Source organism: Pongo abelii, chromosome 2 (assembly GCF_028885655.2).
Source record: "Pongo abelii isolate AG06213 chromosome 2, NHGRI_mPonAbe1-v2.0_pri, whole genome shotgun sequence".
Classification (NCBI taxonomy): domain Eukaryota; kingdom Metazoa; phylum Chordata; class Mammalia; order Primates; family Hominidae; genus Pongo; species Pongo abelii.
This window is the reverse complement of record NC_085928.1, coordinates 171,102,364-171,121,809: the sequence shown is the minus strand read 5'-3', so window position 1 is coordinate 171,121,809 and position 19,446 is coordinate 171,102,364. Positions and strand designations below refer to the sequence as shown.

General features: G+C 35.3%; 1 protein-coding gene across 1 annotated transcript; it reads left to right on the top strand.

Annotated features, from left to right (window-relative positions):
- The first annotated feature begins 3,323 nt into the window (after positions 1-3,323).
- Positions 3,324-17,681, top strand: LOC100171737 (uncharacterized). The gene is given in 4 exon segments (XM_009239494.3): positions 3,324-3,687; positions 3,689-4,036; positions 4,038-4,701; positions 17,516-17,681. Coding segments are annotated over 3 exon segments (693 nt in total). The 5' UTR covers positions 3,324-3,399; the 3' UTR covers positions 4,095-4,701; positions 17,516-17,681.
- The last annotated feature ends 1,765 nt before the right edge of the window (positions 17,682-19,446 follow it).

The following is a 19,446-nucleotide window of genomic DNA, read 5'->3' as shown; positions in this document are numbered from 1 at the left end:
ATTTTCCATTGTCTTCTTTGTCTTGCCTAAATAGATATAGCTACACCAAAATGGAATTTGTATGTAATAATAATGTAATATAGAAATAATGTTTTTAAAAGACTGCTTTAGAATAAATGATGCAGAAAATCTTTTGTTAAACTGGTCTTATTGCTACTCCTCAGCTCTCTAGTGGTAGCTGGGGACAGGCTTTTTAAGGGCAAAACTTGTGCCTATTCTGATAAATCTCTTATTTTTGTTAGTGATTAATGGGGACATCAACATTAAGTCCCTTAATGGAATGCTGTTTTTCCAATTTTTAGAATAAACTACTGACTCTCATTACAGATCATTAATAATATGGTCTTTGTTCTAACATTAAATTTTACAAGTGTTTCAAGGTTAGGGTCTTTCCCTAGTGAAAAACTTCAGTCTAAGCGTATGCATACTTGTTAAACAGGAATCAGTGAGTTGGGGAATGTCGCTCATGCATAGTTTCATAGGAACTCAAAAAAAATGTGGTAAGTAAAAATAAAGGGGGGAGCAGGCAGGAAGGAAGGAAAGAAAGAAGAAGCAGGCCTAATTTTTGCCATTTACACCTTGTAAAAAAGGGGCTAAGTTATTTTTAGATTTAAGAGCATCTTTCCAAAGCATCCCAAGGGTACTCAGTAATGATACTTGGATTTCTCTGATTGCTGGTAAGTCATGGAGTAGGCGCATGGTTCACTGAAAGGAAGGGAAGAAGGATAGCATCCCAGTGACAAAATGGAAGGAATGTGAATAGCCAGAAGAGAAGTTACTAAAAGATGGCATTTAGGAAAGGCAGAATGGGGTTCAGGGTTCAGCAGGAACCATATGATGAGTACTTTGTAAATGGCGTTTCATTTAATTTTCAAAAGAACCCTATGAAGTCAATATTATTCCTACTTTATAATTGGGAAAACCAAGTATACAGATACAGCTAATTGTCTCAGACTACAGAACTGATTAGTAGAAAGAGCTAGGACTTGAATCCAGAGCTGTTTTTCTTCAAAGTCCATATTCTTTTCACCATGGTCAGGTTTGGAAGCTTTAGAAAAACTCACATTTTATCCTCGAATTTTAATCTGCTAAAAGTAAGATCACTCTCAGCAAATGCATACAAGATTGAGTAGCTGACTATGGGTCATTTTAAGTGGATTCTCCCATCATCTCCTTTCTTCTTCCTGATATTGTAGACTCCAGAGACATCCCCAAAAAACCTAAACACGGTTTTATAAAGTGGACCCATTCCTCTCCCAATAATATCTGTCTCCAAACATCTTAGGTTACCTAAGGGAATACACACTAGTGATGATTACTTCTGAAAGTTTTCTACTCCAGCAGTGTGTTTTTTAGTTATGCGATAGAAACTTTATGATACTGATGATGAAAGGCCTGGTTAAAATTGTTCAGTTGATACAATTATCATTACTTTATGTTCTTACACTATTATATTCTTAACAATTCTGCCTGGTTCTTCAAATTTCATTCACCTCTGCATAAGCTGTAGTGCTAACTAATTATTATCTCACAAGTTCCAATAATCAGAACAAAAGAAGATTCCATCTCATGGGCAAAAAAATATCAATTGAGGTGCTTTTTAAATTTTTTAATATCTTCCTTATCTGTGGTTGTATGCCATCTTTCTTTCCTAATGTTATCTGTATCTTCTCTGCTTCTTGATCTTTTCTAGATTTATTTCTTCATCTTTCCAGAGAATAAATTTTTTTTCTTGATCAAGTCTCCTTTTTCATTTTTGTTTTTGCTTTTTTACTTTCCTACTTTATTATTTTCTGCTGTTATCTTTATTAGTTAACATAATTCTTTCGCAATTTTTTCTAAGTCTCTTTGTACATTGTTTTGCAATAAAGACACTTAGTGTATAATTTCACAGATTGTTTGGCTTTTCTGTAGTCTCTCAATTTTGTTATGTAGAGCTTTTGTTTTTCTTCTGTTCCTAAAGAGTTTGTAATTTCCCTATTTGTGCCTTTTAATACAGATTCAAAGCATCTTTAAATTTCTGATAGTATATCAATCAGGATAAATGTTTTTTGTTAATTTTATCCTTATTGTATTTTGATGGATGATGTGGTCTGTATGACTTCTGCCTTTTAAAATGTGTTGACCTAAGCCTGGGCATCAAAATGAGACCCCATCTGTAAGGAATTTAAAAAATAGCTGGGTGTGGTGGCACATGTCTGTAGTCTCACCTACACAGGAGGCTGAGGCGGGAGGATCACTTGAGCCCAGGAAGCTAAGACTGCAGTGAGCTGTGACTGTGCCTCTGCACTCCAACCTGGGCGACAGAGTGAGACCCCATCTCCAATATAAAAATAAAAATAAAAGTGTTGACCTATAGTTTGTGATCTAGTTAAGTTTCGAGAATGTTCTATAGTTGTATGGAAAACATGGAATATGTATTCTCCATTTGGAGGTGCTAAGATATTCATAAAGATGTTCCTGTGTGTGGTTATAATACGTGTATGTTATTTAAGATTATTTTTAATGGTCTGAATACATCTGCCAGCTGTGCCAGTTTCCCCCAACCTCTAGTTGGAGTACTTGCAAGGTCTCATATCCATTTCACAAACCTTTGCCAAGAAGGTCTGTTTCTATATTTCCACAAATGTGCCATCACAGTATGGAGGGTGGAGTGTCACAACCAAGTGGGGGAAAATAGATAATGAAAAATAAGATTTACCAGTGTAAATAGAATTGGCCTCACCACAAATGGGCTTGGTAGCCCCAGGCAAGTCGTTTCTTAGGGTTTCTGTTTCTTGATCTACATGCCCTGAGTGGTCATATCTACCCTGCCAACATTGCAAGGTGTGTCGGGAGAAGCCAAAAGATAAGGAATGTGACCAACATAAAGTGATAAAGAAATAAATAACACTAGCAGTGGTTGCTGCTATTTAGACACGGGAGCAGAAGGAAATGATAACTACGTAAAATGGCTAACACGGGCCCAAGCAGGTGCTCTGTTTCTATTGGTTCCCTTCCCTGCCCCCATCTACCTTTAGCTTCCTCTAGGGACTTCCTCGCTCCTGCATGGAGACATCACCACCCAATAACGTGAGCCTCCCTCTTCGCAGCCCTGGCAGTGTGGAACCCGCTGAAAGCGCGTTGTGAGGATGAGCAGAGACCTGCCAGCAGCTAAAATTCGCGCTTTAGCACAATCAGCCCTGGCCGAGCATGTGCAGTGTCTCCTCCTTCTGCAGTGGGGGCTGATGGGCAGATACTGCCCAAATGCTCATTCATCAAAAGAGGCTTTCGCTCCCGGACTCCCCTGGGCCTCGAGCAGAAAGCGTCTCGACCACGGAGATACAGAGCGGGGAGCCTTCAAGGTCCTCCGCCACTCTCAGCAAGCCCTGCTCTCGATGGAGAGGAGATCGCTGGGTGATGGATGTGGGCTTCCAGGGAAGGTGCTCGCGCTGGTCCCGAGCCCTCCGGGGAAGATATTCCAGCGCGGAGCGTAAGCGCAGGGCACGCCAGCCCCGGGAGCCGCGGGAGCAGGCGCCGCGCGTCTCTGCACCACCGGGCCGCCTCCCAGCTCTCTTTCCCCAGTTTGCCCTCCTGCCGCAGTCCGGGCCGAGATTAATTCTCTGCACTTGTGAGTGGGCACACACAAGTTCTCCGGACACGATCCTTTAATCTGTTTTCCTGGGGCAGTCCACCTTTTTAACGATTAAACCTCCCAGCTACCGCGGGCAAGGTGGCAGGATGCGAGTGGGGCGGGGAGGGGCGTTTCACACGTTCAGAGGCACCAAAATTAGCTGCCAGTGCTAAAAGGCTTTGCTTTCTTCGGTTTTTGACAAACAAATGGGGTGGGATGCTTGCTTGGCTGCCCGCTGCCCCAGCCCGAGCCCTGGGCTCACTTAGCAGCCTGATGCCGAGTTTCAGACGCAGTCCTGCTGTGCTTACACCCGGGCTTCTTCGCTCCCTTGCCAAAGTCTGCAGCCCGGTGGATGCTGGGCGCGGGCTTTCCCTGAGCGCTTTAACGCAGCTTAGGCTAAAGCCCCAGAGCTCCCACCTTCTCACCTCCTGTTTATCGGCCCGCCCCTCTACCACCGCCAAAGGACGTGCCCCTTCAGTAGTGTCGGGGATCCCAGCCCCAGCGCGGGGGAGGGCGCCTCCCTATCCCCTCCTCCCGGTCCCCGCCTCGACTCGGGGTTTTACTGCAGCAGCCGGAGGTGACAGCGACGCCTCAGCCGCCTCTGTTGCTCTCGGAGCCCCGGCTTCCCCTGCACCGGGAAAGCGCCCCCTCCCGAGAGGCTGGTCCCTGGCGAAGTGCGAACGAGCTGCGGAAAACCAAATTTTAAAATGTAGAAGTCGTTGAGCTGCATTCCTCCGAGGACCAGTCTGATCGCCCAAGACTGAGAGTGGCAGCGTATGAGAAGTTGGGACCGTAGAGCAAGTGGGGGGAGGGGAGTGTTGCAGCAGGCATTCTATTCTGGAAGGAGTCGCTGGGAGCAGTGCGGTTGGACACAAGTTTGCGTAGGAGTGTTTTCCTTTTGTCAATAATTAATCACCGGAATTAGCCTGGTAGAATTTGAGTTTTAGCAATAGTCCCGAGGGCGGGGCCGAACACCTAACTCCGGGAGGCTCCCAGGCGCCCGGCGCAGTGGGAAGCTCGCAGCAGCTGGGGAGGAGCCAAAGCCTCGGCGCTCACCTAAGCCGCAGGGAGATACACCCAACTGGGAGGTAAGCATCTTCCAAAATACCTACTTGAACTGTTAAGTAGCTTTAGTAGGATAGAATTCCTGTCTCTATAGAAGGAAAAAATTAATACTGAGATTTAATGCAATTTATCAGTTTATTATTTAACTGCATTACAATTTTCAGAATTGATGGATTTTTCCATTTACCTTTCACTATGTGGGAAACTAAGATGTTTCACTCAATAGAAGCCAAACTTTAACACTGAAACTTTTTGAACTAAAAGAAGAGAAAATTACTTTGCTATTTTCACTATTTACCTTTGTGTAGTCCATTAACGACTCAGGAAAATATCATTGGGATGTGCTTGGTTTCCTTCTTACTCATCTTTACCTAGTTCCGTGCTCTTATACAATCCCTCTCTGCCCATAAGCTACTTAAACTACTGTACTTTAGGAAATAGTACACACAAGTCACCTGCCAAAAAGTGAAGAATTTCCAACAAGGAAAACATTGTAACATTCTCTTGTAAGTATTAAGCAGTATGTATTTTTTCAAAGATACTTAAGTAATCCTTTATAAGTAACCAAACTTCTTCACCAAAAGACAGCCAGCTAGAGTTAGCTAAATAGTTAACTTTGCCGTGGGGATGGAGAAGGTGGGGAAATGTTTAGAGAAGCATTTTAAATATGAGTTGGACTCCAGATTTGTTTCAACTAAAGTGACATTCAACTGGTTGGCAATTCACATATGAGCCCAGTCCATAATCAGATAGGGAGTTTGAAGAATTGTTAAATGTAAGAACTAGCCCCAAAATCCAAACAACTGCATCAGGGGAGTTGGGAAAGTTGTTTTTCAAAAAGACTTTGTGAAATACATGGTCATTTTTGCTGGTGAAATTCTAAAATGTATACATAAAAATGTTGAATTTTTAATAACTTGATTTCCACATCTGAATTATCCCTATGCTGTTTAAAACAGGTCATTTCGGTGACTTTTTCAATGGCTGTGATGGCTTTGTACATAGATAACTAGACCAAAACCAACAAGCTGTAGTATGAAATGCAGTGTCACTCATTATCCAGTTATTTATTTACAACTATTTAATGACAATAAATTAAAAATTATTTGTCAAAACAAAGCATGGTCATTCTAGAATTCGACCAGATTTGAAGGTGAAAGTCGATTTGAAGTTGAAAGTCAACCAGTCCTCAACTCTCATTGGTTTTCTTAATTCACTGTAAATTTGCAAATACTTTTATAAAAACTGCCCTTTATAATTGCACAGCAATTCTCTCTCTACTATGCTAATTATAAAGAGAGTTTTACCACTATTTTACCACCAAGTAGAAAAGAAGCAAAATATTCATAAAAAATGATCCAAATAGGACTCACTTCCAGAATGGTGATGTGAAGAGCTTTTCAAATCCACTCCCAAAAAACAACAATAACTGGTGAAAATTATAGATAAATAACCATTTAAAGTTCCTGGAAATTGTCCTTAGGACATACAGCATGAAGAAAATATTTATTCAAGACAACGTCTTATATTTCAGCAAGAACTGCAAACAATTGTGACGCTTGAACCACAATATATTTCCCCGCCCTCTCCAGTTGAGTGTGATGATGTTCCACTATGGATGGGTGCAGCCAGTAACACAGGGCCCCCTCTCAACCTAGATCCTCGTCTACAGTATACCCTGAGAGAAGCAAGCCACCAGCATTACTCATCATCACCAGCTTTGTGTTTCAGAGCTCTATTGTAGATGAGAGCACCTGAGAGGTCTGAGACTCTCTTCCTCCAGCCATCCTCCACTCTTAATGCAGAAAATGAAGAACTCAACAACAAAAACACAGCCCATTTAAAAATGGACAAAAAATTTGAATAGACATTTCTCCAAAGAGCAGGTAGAAACAGCCAATTTACACATGAGAAGGTGTTTACTAGCCATTAGTGGTTGGGGAAATGAAAATCAAATCAAAACCACCATACAATCCCACTTCACACCAACCAGAATGGCTATCACAAAAAAAAAAAAAAAAAAAAAAGGAAGGAAAGAAAGAGAGAGAGAGAAAGAAAAAGAAAGAAAGAGAAAGAAAGAAAGAAAGAAGGAAGGAAGGAAGGAAGGAAAGAAAGAAAGAAAGAAAAAAAGAAAGACAATAGCAAGTGTTAGAGAAGATGTAGAGAAAATTGAACTGTCATATATTGCTGGTATCGCTGGTGGGGATGTAAAATGGTGCAATCGCTATGGAAGAGAGTTTGATAGTTCCTCAAAAATTTGAAAATAGAGTTACCACATAATCAAGCAATTCCACTTCTAGGCATATATTCAAGAGAATTGAAAATTTATGTCTGTTCAAGAACTGTACATGAATGTTCATAGTGGCATTACTCATAACACCCAAAGAAGCTGATTGAAACAACCCAAGTTGTTTATTGAATGATGAATGGATAAATAAAATGTAGTATGGAATGAAATGATAAAATATTATTCAGCAGTGAAAATCATGTGGCTGATACATACCACAACATGGATGAACATTGAAGAGATTATGTTAAGTGAAAGAAGACCACATATTATATGATTTATTTACATAACATATCCACAATAGGCAAATCTATAGAGAAAGTAGATTAGTTGTTTCCTGAGGCTGGAGTAGAAGGTAAGATTAGGGAGAAAACGGGAGTGACTAAAGGGTACAGGGTGTCTTCTTGGGGTGATGCAAATGGTCTAAAATTGACTGTCATGATGGTTGCAATACTGTAAACATACTAAAAACCACTGAATTGTGTACTTTAAGTAGGTAAATTGTATGGTGAGTTTTATCTCAATAAAGCTGGTTTTAAAAAATTTTCCAGAGTATTAAAAGAACAAATGGGTTTAAAACTTAGAGTTGCTGAATCCGCCTGTGCCATTTGACCAATAGTTTATGTGAGGCTTTTCCCCAACGACCACATTAAAATATATGAAATATTTAAGAATTTCACAGGTGTCACACAGCTATGTGATTCACATATGTTTACATGCCTGCCCAAACTTTTCTCCACTTAGAATTAAGTCAGATGTCATTAGTATAGTCCTACAAAGAATTCGCTTGCAATGCTATATCTTTTTGGAATCATCAACTCGTTATATTAATCCAGGACCTGTGAGGCCACTTGTTCCTCCTACTTCTAGATATGTGTAGTCCTTTATCAGTGATTCAGGCCAGCGGTTGAGTTTGTTCAGGCCCACATTGGGTGAGAGAGGAAGGTACCTGGATCTCAGCCAAAAGTGTACTTGCCTTCTACTCAGATTAACCCAGTTTTGCCTACACTAGACTGGCCCTAAAAGCCAGAGAGTCTTGGGAAGAGGAAAAGCTGGAGCAGCCACTGAAGTCTTCACAGCATACTAACATGTCATTGTCAGAAAGCATCTGCTGTGATTATGACAACCTCAAATGCAGGAGACTCTCCCAAATAATTAATATGTTCCTCTATTCATCTTTTATGTTTTGAGTTCCCACAAGCTGCCTGATCCTGTACTAAGAACCATGAAATCAAATGATAATGCTTTGTCCAGAAATGGAAATATAAAACTAGTGAGCCTCAGAGTGTCATGGGGGTGGCAAGCAGCCTCAGCCTTGCTGCCAGACAGTTATGAGTTCACTGAAACAAACCATACCTAGCTTTAGGGATTCAAGTCTACCGGCTTCAGGAAACCTCAGGATTTTCCATTCTCACCAGCACGGGCTTATTCTTTCATGTGTATGTTTTTGAGGAGCATATCATGCTGATTTGTGTGGGTTTGATCATCAAAGCTTTTGTAGACATCCACTGTAATATTTTCTCTAATTACAAGATTTATATAAAATAATTTTTAATGTCCAGCAATTTATTTATTTTACTTTTATTGATTTATTTATTCTGAGACAGAGTGTCACTCTTTTTGCCCAGGCTGGAGTGCAATGGCATGATGTCAGCTCACTGTGACCTCCGCCTCCCAGGTTCAAGTGATTGTCCTGCCTCAGCCTCCCCAGTAGCTGGGATTACAGGCGTCTGCCACCACGCCCGGCTAAATTTTTTTGTATTTTAGTAGAGACGGGGTTTCACTATGTTGGCCAGGCTGGTCTCGAACTCTTGACGTCAGGTAATCTACCCACCTTGGCTTCCTAAAGTGCTGGGATTATAGGCATGAGCCACTGCACCCGGCCCAGCCATTTGTTTATAAAATCAATACATGTAGGAAAAGACTTGATTATAGTTACTTTTAAAATATTGCTTTCATCAGGATTAATGATTCATTTATTCAACAGATAAAAAAAGATAAATGAATTATTGCACACCTACCCTGTACCAGGTCACTTCTAGACCCTGGATAAGTAATAAAATAGACAAAAATTCCCAAGATGTCAGACATTAATAATAATAAGTAAATTACATAATGAAGATAAGGGCTCTGAAGAAACATAAAACAGAGAAAAGAATGAGGTACCATTTTAAATAGTGAGATCAGACTAGGAATTAAGATCATGCAATTAGAAAAATGTAAAATCACGTACAAACCTGGCCACTGTAACTCGCCAAAAGGATTACCAGCTTAATTTCTCTCTTCCCCGGGAAGCTTTGGTTTCCCCTTGCCATTAGCTTCAACCACCAACATTATTTTGCTGCCTATATTTGCTGTTCTTTCATCAGAAAAAAATAGTATATTAGCACAAAGGCATTCCAAGTAAGCATAAGGAAGACATAACCCAACACCTGCTCTCGCGAATTACAACCTATGTAAATCACTGCATTATAATAACAAAAATTCTTGCTCAGAGAAATCATTAGCCTGGGCTTTCAGTTTACTTTTGGCCTCTTCCTCTAGCTTTGTCCTGGATTCTTGTAGTCTTCCAGAGAATTGTGTGGTAAATAATTAAGAACTATTTCCCCAAAGTTAATACCGTTTGAAGAGTGAAAGTGTTGGGGAGAAGTAAGGTAAGAGAAATTTCCAGGCCATCATGCCCAGGTAAAGGGAGAACAAGTCTTTCAGAACTATGGAAAGTGAGCAGAGCATCAAATCCCACAGACCAGCTGAAAAAAAGAGGGAAAAAGCAACCAGTGTCCACTTTACCAGATTGTCCCAGAATTCCTACTCAGGGCACTTGGTTTAAAGGAGACCTGAGGAGGTCTCTTTCTAGTGAAATATAATGGGTGCAGCAGCTTTCTTGGACTAGAGCTTTTAGTAATGGCTTAAAAGGGAGCAGAGACTTGAATTTGTAAGTCAAAAGGATACATTTATTTCAGGCTTAGAGGAAAAGTGTTTAAGAATATTCAGCATAAAGATAAAGTTAGAAATAAATCAAAAGACCCCCTGTCACAATGGAGTTTTTATGGAGCATTAGAATTCTCATTCATTCATTCAACAAATTTTGATTGAGCAGCTACTATGGGGTAGGCACTCAGGTAACAAGACAGAAGAGGACCTTATTTCAAAGACCTTTCCTTCTGAGGATATGTTATACGCCTTTTGCAACAAAATGTCTGAGAACACAGGAATAAGGACAACAACTTTCTGATTTGCCAACCTGACACCTCCTCCAGACTGGATTAGAGTCTTCTTCTATGCCCCTGAGAACCTTACACTTCCCTATCATAGCATAAACCACACTGTGTGTGGATGCTTGCTTAATTGTTCCTCCTCTTCTCTAGAAAGCAGCCTGAGGACAGTGACCGTGTCTATCTTATTGACAGTTTATATCCCTCCTACATCCTTGCTAAATACTTTGAGTGGCTAGCTGGCTGGAAGGATGGATAAATGATTTGTCAGGTTATGATCAGAACTCCTTATACAGAGAGGCAGCCTGAGAGAGTGGTTAAGAGTGTGTGCTCTGCAGTCACCATGAGACTTTGAGCCAGTTTTAAAATTTCCCAGTGCCCCAATTTCCTCATTGGTAAAACAGGTATAGAAGTAGTGCATCTCTTATATTGTTGTTAAGTGAGCTGCATAAAGTAATTCATATAAAGTGCTTATCAAACTTCCGAAACATAAGTTGCTCAATAAATATCTACTACTATTATCAGTATAAAATGGCAGCTTCCAGGTGACAATTTGCCATTTAAGTATTGCATCCCTGCTCTTTCGGCTCCATTATAAGACCAAATGTTGTCAATTAGTAATTCCAAGCTAAAGTTATCACTTTGAGTTCAATATCTATAAAAATATTAAAAAGAGAATTTGGGAATAAATGTAAGCACCCTATTGAACAAGAAAGTTAAAATGATTCAAGAAAAGAAAGAACGAAAAAAGCGCAAGACGTCATGTCCAAAGCAACTTTTCTGGGGCAATAATACCACACTTACATTCCCCATATATAGCCAAAATATCAGTTCATGTTTATGTTCTGGAACATTCTAATTGTGCCTCATAGAAATAAGCACCAGTGAATGTTCACTGATGAAGAAGTAGAAAACAAAGCAAAGAAACAAAAAAAACCCATTAAATATATATATAATATATAATATTAATTGTATATATCTCTATATATTATATATTAATATATTATACATATTTATATAATATATATTATATATTATATATTTATATATAATATATTATATATTATATAAATATATAATATATAAATACATATATTTATATATTATATATTTATATATTATATATAAATATATATTTATATATTATATATAAATATATATTTATATATTATATATAAATATATATTTATATTATATATATTTATATATAATATATAAATATATATTTATATATTATATATAAATATATATTTATATATTATATATAAATATATATTTATATAAATATATATTTATATATAATATATAAATATATATTTATATATTATATATGTTTATATATTGTATATAATATATATTTTTATATATTATATATATTTATATATATTTATATATATTTATAGATATTTATATATATATCTCTTATATATTTATATATTATATATTTAAATATATAATATATATTTATATTATATATTTATATATTATATATTGTATATAAGATATTTATATACAATATATATTATATAATATATAAATATATATTATATAATATATAAATATATATTATATAATATATAAATATATATTATATATAATATATATTATATAATATATATTTGTATATTATATATTTATATATAATATATATTTGTATATTATATATTTATATATAATATATATTTGTATATTATATATATTTATATATAATATATATTTGTATATTATATATATTTATATATAATATATATTTGTATATTATATATATTTATATGTATAATATATATTTGTATATTATATATATTTATATGTATAATATATATTTGTATATTATATATTATATATATTTGTATATTATATATTTATATATAATATTTGTATATTATATATTTATATATAATATATTTGTATATTATATATTTTTATATAATATATTTGTATATTATATATTTATATAAATATATGTATATTATATATTTATATAATATATATGTATATTATATATTTATATATAATATATGTATATTATATATTTATATATAATATATATTTGTATATTGTATATTTATATATAATATATTTGTATATTATATATATTTATATATAATATATATTTGTATATTATATATGTTTATATATAATATATATTTGTATATTGTATATGTTTATATATAATATATATTTGTATATTGTATATGTTTATATATAATATATATTTGTATATTGTATATGTTTATATATAATATATATTTGTATATTGTATATGTTTATATATAATATATATTTGTATATTGTATATGTTTATATATCATATATTTGTATATTGTATATGTTTATATATCATATATTTGTATATTGTATATATTTATATATCATATATATTGTATATAATATATACTATATATTTATATATAATATAATTATATTATATTTATATATTTATACATAGTATATATTATATTAATATATATTATATACATATTATATATTATATATATAAATAAATATATAATATATAAATAAATATATACATAATAATATATATAAATAAATATATATATATGGATGCACCTTATTTGAAGTTTAGTCATATCTAAACCTAAGGGTGTTGTATTATCTTTTTGTTTCTTTTGAAAATCTAATGCTTTTTTCTGTGTGTGACCTTTAATCAAAACTAGCATAGTGCCTCCTCATATGGAGTTATCTATTACCAACTAAATGAGATGAAATCTAACCTGTGACCAATATATGGAAACCCAGTAACTTTGCTGCTTTCTTCTACTTCTGTCTGAGAGAATATGCTTGGGCTCTTCCCCTACCAAAGGGAGCCTCATAGGCAATTTTAAATCTCCCTCAAAAGCATTTTTGCTTTAATTACTCAGATAGGGACCTTTGCTGGCTGTGGGATCTCTGAATTGGGAGCCATCACGCACGAAGGAGAGCGTGTGATGCCTGGCACACATGGCCAGGCCCACTGAAAACAGAAGTTGTCCTGATCAACTATCCAGGCAGAACTTTCTTTTGGTCTCAAAATTTTTCTGGCATTATTACTAGGCTGTGACTGCTGTATGTCTGTTTAGATAGAGAAATTTTTTAAAAAAGTAGTTTAAGTTTAATAGATTTAAACCTGCCACAGGATCTACACAAACATATACACATATTTTTTACTGTCTTGGCTAATAATCAGCAACTTACTGAAAAACTGAAGTATTTAACACTGGGATAGTAATAGCACTGAATTAGAGATTTTATGGATTTTTTTTTCATGTACCATCTATACATCCTGTGTCATCTTCCCATAGACTGCACAGGGGTAGAAGTTTTTGTGAAGTGCCTAAAACAATGCTAAGCTTATAGTAGTGACCAATAAATGTTTGTGGTACGAATGGAATAAATCTTGGGGTAACTTGAAATTTAGTCTAATGCAATCATTAGAAAAATGATTAGAAAACTGCATAAAGATATTTAAAAATCCCTTTGAGCAAAATTAATTGAAAAAATCAGAATACAGAATTAAATACATACTTTGATTACAACCAAGTGTGAAAGTAAAACATGCATAGAAAAAAAATCCAAAGTGTTAACAATATACAAAGTTTTTTAAAAATGGTAAAATTATGGGTATCTATATTTTTAATAATATTTTATAATTTTTAGTGTGATATTTCAGGGGATACTTTATTTCTATAAGAGCAGGTATGGTTTTAACAGTAGTTAAAACTATTAATAAACAATGAAATTATTCTTTGTGATTAAAAACCAAAGTCTATTAGCATAGCAACAATATTTCTCTTAAAGTTGTCAACAAAGTCTTCTGACTTAGCTATCTTTATCTGATCTACCTTCACTAATACTGAATTTAATATACAAAAGTCAGTATTTGTCACTCAAATAGTCAAGAAAATCTGATTAACTGTACTATTTCTAGAGACATTTTTTAAATGTATTATACTATTGATGGAGAAGCATTATTTGTCACATAACGTAGAACCTTATCTCTCTAGCGAGGTTAAGAGTTAAAATAAAGAAATATTTTTCCTAAAAAGTTTACATTTGGTCTTCTCTAAAATCTTTTAAGCTAAACATAATGGAACCAACATAATGGAAATGAAATTTAGAAATAAATAAATAACTTTCTGATCTAGTATTTCACAATTGTAAACTCTTAAGAACATAATTGACACCTTATTTTAAAATGATAAAATAAATTAATTTGGTTACTTTTAAATTTACAAATGATATACATACATATTAGTGGATATAAATATATATATTTGTAAATAATACAAAGAAGCATACATTTGTACATATTATTATTACTATCATATTATATAAAGCTGCAACAGAAGAATTCAACAACTTCTTATAAGTGTTGTCTAAACTCTACATTTGTAATCAAACATAATATCACTACTACTCACTAGATACTCATTAGATACTGTAGAAAGTGCTTACTCAATTTTCATGGGCTTTATGAATAATATATGTTAAATAGCCCCAGTTCCTCTAACAATCCTTTAAATAAGTTATTTCACAGTCTGGTCATGCAGCTTTTTAATCTAATTATTTGTCATCATAAACAAGGCAACTGTTTAAGCAATAACAAGCTGTACCTTGATCATTCCCACTCTCACAGTTATCAATTTTGATTAGCTATAGATTCTAATTTGTTTCTTGTTTATAGAATCAAAAAATCAATTCTCATATTTGGTGGGAAAAGAGTCTAAAATAGTTAATGCTGTGGAGTACAAATTTGATTTTTAGAAGGAAAAGCAAAAAGTAGTTAAGAAACAAAGTGAACAACTTGAAAAATTTGATGTGAACTCTTTACCAAAGGTCTGTCATGGGGAGGTGGAGTCCAGTACATTTGTCCCTTAGTTCAATGAATTTGAAGTGGAAGATTCTTACTTAATATTTGGCGGTATGCTTGAGAGAACAGGATCTCATGTGTTTGATCTTTTTCTAAGAATAGTAAACTGCTTCTCCTTTATTAATTCACCCACTGAAGAGCAATTTTAAGTAAAATTGATTTAGGTTCACTTTATTGATAGAAAAATTAGGTATAGAAACATACATAACTGATCCCAATAGTTCAGTTACTAACCCTTCTTACTCCTAGAGGCTGCAGATATCATGTCTACTCTGCGATGGAGAGCTTGGGCCTTAAAATTTTAGTAGATTGTTTTATTGCCTAAAACTTTGAACAAAGAAAAAAATAAATCAATCAGGTTGGCCTAGTTCTGGTTTTGATGGGCAGGAAAATCAGGTTATAATTTAGAACAACAACAAAAAAAGCTGTTGCGCAAGTTGCCTCTATTTAGGAGGAAACAAGCATCAATGCAAATACAAAACAGTACCTCTGTGATCTGCTAACTTCCTTCAGGGTGAATTCTTTCTACCAGACTCATGGGAGTTATCATTTCACCCACTTATATCATATGTCCCTGAAGGATTCAGTAGAATCACCTAAAAGGAATCTGTTAGATAAGAGGAAATAAAATGCATGTAGAAAATAGAAGGAACAAATAATAATTGTGACAAAAGTTACTATCTTTGAGCCCTTACTAAGACCAGTCATCACTAAGGATCTTTCACCAATGTTGTATTGTTTATTTAATCTCCACAATAATGCAGAAATAATTGATAATCACCATGTTACTGATGACATAACTAATGTTCAAAGAGGTTAAACAATATCCAAACACCATGCAATAGCAAACTCCAGTTTTGCCAATTTCAAACTCCACACTTTTTTTTAATATGACGAAAACATTTTAACAAAGTAAATAATTCTCTAGTGGAATATTTAATTCTACTGTAGAAATACTATCTTAGAATCGGTGAGATTTTAGTAATATCTTCTTAAAACCTGCCTCCTGACGCACAGCAACCCTTAGAAGGTGTTGTCTAGCCTCTGCTTGGACAATTTTCCTAATGGAGCTCTCATTGCCTCACCACATAACCCGTTCCCCTTTAGATAGCTCTGATTGTTTAAAGTTTTTCCTAAGATTCATCTCTGAAAACAATACAACTGTTCCAAATCTTCTCCTCCACGACAGCCTATAACACCCTTTAATACCTTTTAGATCTTTTAAGACCTCCATGACACATTCCTCCCCCCAAATCTTCTCTCAGCGTTTCCCAGAGGAAACCTTCCAGGACTTCTCCATCTAGCTTTCTATGGATATGCTTAGCTTGCTGGAGTGACCATTTTAACAGCTAGAGGAAGAATGCTAATCAAAGCCAGAAGCCATATCTCCTTTTTCTCATCTGTGACACCATATTTCTATAGATGTGTAAGAATATTGGACTGCTTATTTACTTATTTGGCAGTCATATCACAAAACTATTGGTTTAAAATGAACTTGAAGCCAATAAAAAATCCTTAGTATTTTTACCTGAACTCCTTATAAGCTAATTTTCTCCAATCTTATCTTTACCAGTTGTCTTTTTGTATGGAAGAACAGGACATTTTTATTTCCCCATTTCACCCTCAGAATCTGCAGTCTGCTAAGTCTCTTATCCCCCTACCCCATAACATGGGATCATCTGGAAATTTGATCATACGTACTTTCCTTAACTTAATTCATATGGACAAAAAAGCTACAAATGGTCAGGGCAAAGTGCAAAAATCTGGGGCTAACTACTGAAGACACACTAACCATCTTTATGATGTTTCACAAATTACAAGACATTTTCACAGATATTTTCTCATTTAATTCTCACACCTAATATATGCATAAGACAATATCACTGTTCTATATATGAGGAAAAAGACTGAGAAAGACTGTATGACATGCCTGATGTGACACATCAAATAAATGACACAATAAGATATAAGCCTTAGTGCTTCTGACTATATCCAATGTGATTTTAAAGACAAATTTTTTATAGTGACTAATCTCTTCCCCGTGCCCCCCATGGATATTAAGAGAGACTAATAAAGTCAAGAAATATTTTCCACAAACAAAATCTCACCCAAAAACTGAATTAGAGAGCAGATCAAAAGCAGTGTGCTCCAAAAGAAATGAGGTGGGGTGTTCTTAGCCCCTCCCTTTGTCCCTCCTTGGGCCTCCCCTCAACCCTGGTACCTGTGGCACTTTATAGTCCTGATTGGGGAATCACTAGCCAATGGCATGTCTTCAAACTGTGACCTTTTCTAAAAATAATTTTTCAAAGAAGGCTGGCTTGTTGTGCCTTTTGTTTATAACACATTCTAGACTTTCGTGAGAGATTATCCATCTAGATGGTTTAATGACCATTTACGTGGGACAGAATGGTTTTAAAATTTGAAGACAACTTTTGTTTTTTTTAATTCAAATCTTTATTTTGCAGATGAGGAAACAGCAACCCAGAGAGGAGAAGTAACCCACACAAGATCATTTTGTGAAGGAGCAAGGCTGAAGACCCAGACCTGGACTTTCTTAGGCAAGTAAATTCTGATTATATCATGGAGGCTTGTTTTGAGAAATCTGCCCCTTTTCACTGTGAGATGGCATCATTAACACATCTAGTTCTCTCCTAAGCAGCCAGCAAACATTTATTATACACTAGATATTATATTGGCATTTGAGATGATACAAAGGAATAAAATTGGGCAATTAGCTCTAGTAATTTGGAGGTCTCAACTTATGGATATTCCAAACTCCTTTGAAACGTGTCCAGAAAAATGTTTATGCAAAATCTGCATACATTGCAAGGGGTCCACAGGACCCTCCCTCCAAGTTCTTGACCTCCAGGTTAAGAACTCCTAGCCTAGAAGAGGCCAATCCCAGCACAACTGCCAGTGTTAGAATTGCATAGCACCAGCTGCTGTCTTATTTATGGGTCTGCTGGTTAAAGGCTGCTTGTGTTTCGACATCCTTCATCTTTTATTTAAATGGAGCAGCATCTTATCCTTGAAGACCTTTGGTACAAGAGAGGAATATATGTTTTAATAAGCTTTAATTAACCAGATCAAACAAATTGAGAGAAAAGTATGGTAAAATGAAAACATTGTTTTCCAAAAATATTAACAATTAAAATGAAGATGCCTAATGTTTATAATAGAACATTAATTTTTTTCTGGTTCCTTTATTTTTAATAAAGAAAGAAAAGGAAATAGAATTACAAAAAGAACACCTAGATACTACTAGCTGCCTGTCCACTTTTATTCAATCTATAGTGAGTGACCTATGGTAAAAGTGACCTATCAGCCAGGGGTAGGGGATGTGGATAAAAAGAAATAGATTTATCTTATGAATGATTGTTTCCTAATCCTTCCCCTTTTGCTACAGTGTTTTAGGAGATTTGTAACTCTGAAATGGTTGACAATAGTTTCTTCATTTCAAAATATTTTTGAAAGCTCAATATTACCTTAACATTATTGATAACAAGCCTTGATTTTACTAATTCAAAAGTACTTGTAGGATGCCTGGCATTTGTAGAACACTGTAAGGTATTCAGCAAAGAACAGGTGCCATTGAGGTTGCTGAAGCCTGTTTGTCTCCTTTATGACAGCCCCACCAAAATTGAATAAACATTCTGAAGAATAACCTCTCTAAAACTGGTTTTGAATTTAGTAACCAATAAAAGTCATATGCCCTGCCTTGAAAATGATCCCATTCTCTTTCATTCTTTGCCTGGTAGTCATAATCTAGCAATAGCATATTAGCACAGTGTGGTAGTAATCATAATAGCTAACATTCACTTAGCTCTTCCCATGTGTTATTCTAAATATTCTAAATATTTTATACTTTTTAATCATCCCAGCATCTGTGTGAATGAAGTTATCTTATTCCTATTCTCCAGTTGGAGAAACTGAGGGTCAGAGTGATGGAGTAACTTGGCCAGGGTCACAAAATTAGTAAGAACAGAGCTGGGATTCAAACCCAGACAGGACCAGAGCCCAAGCTTGTAACCACTTCACCATACCACCTGTCAGCAGGATTCTCACCCAGCTCCCCACATGGCCCTCATGACACATTGAGCCTCAGTTTCCTCATCTTTAAAACAGGGATAATTTAAGTTAGGCATCTAGCCATTGCCTACCACACTGGTACTGAAAACTGCTGTTTCTGCCGGGGGCAGTGGTGCACGCCTATGTTCCCACCTACTTGGGAAGCTGAAGTGAGGAGGATCACTTGACTCCAGGAGTTCCAGACCAGCCTGGACAACATAGGAAAACTCCATCTCCAAAAAAAAAAAAAGTTTCTATTCTCTGCAAAGAGATCACATTATCAGATTCTACCATTTCTAAGGAAGATATCTGTATTTGCTTCCTACGG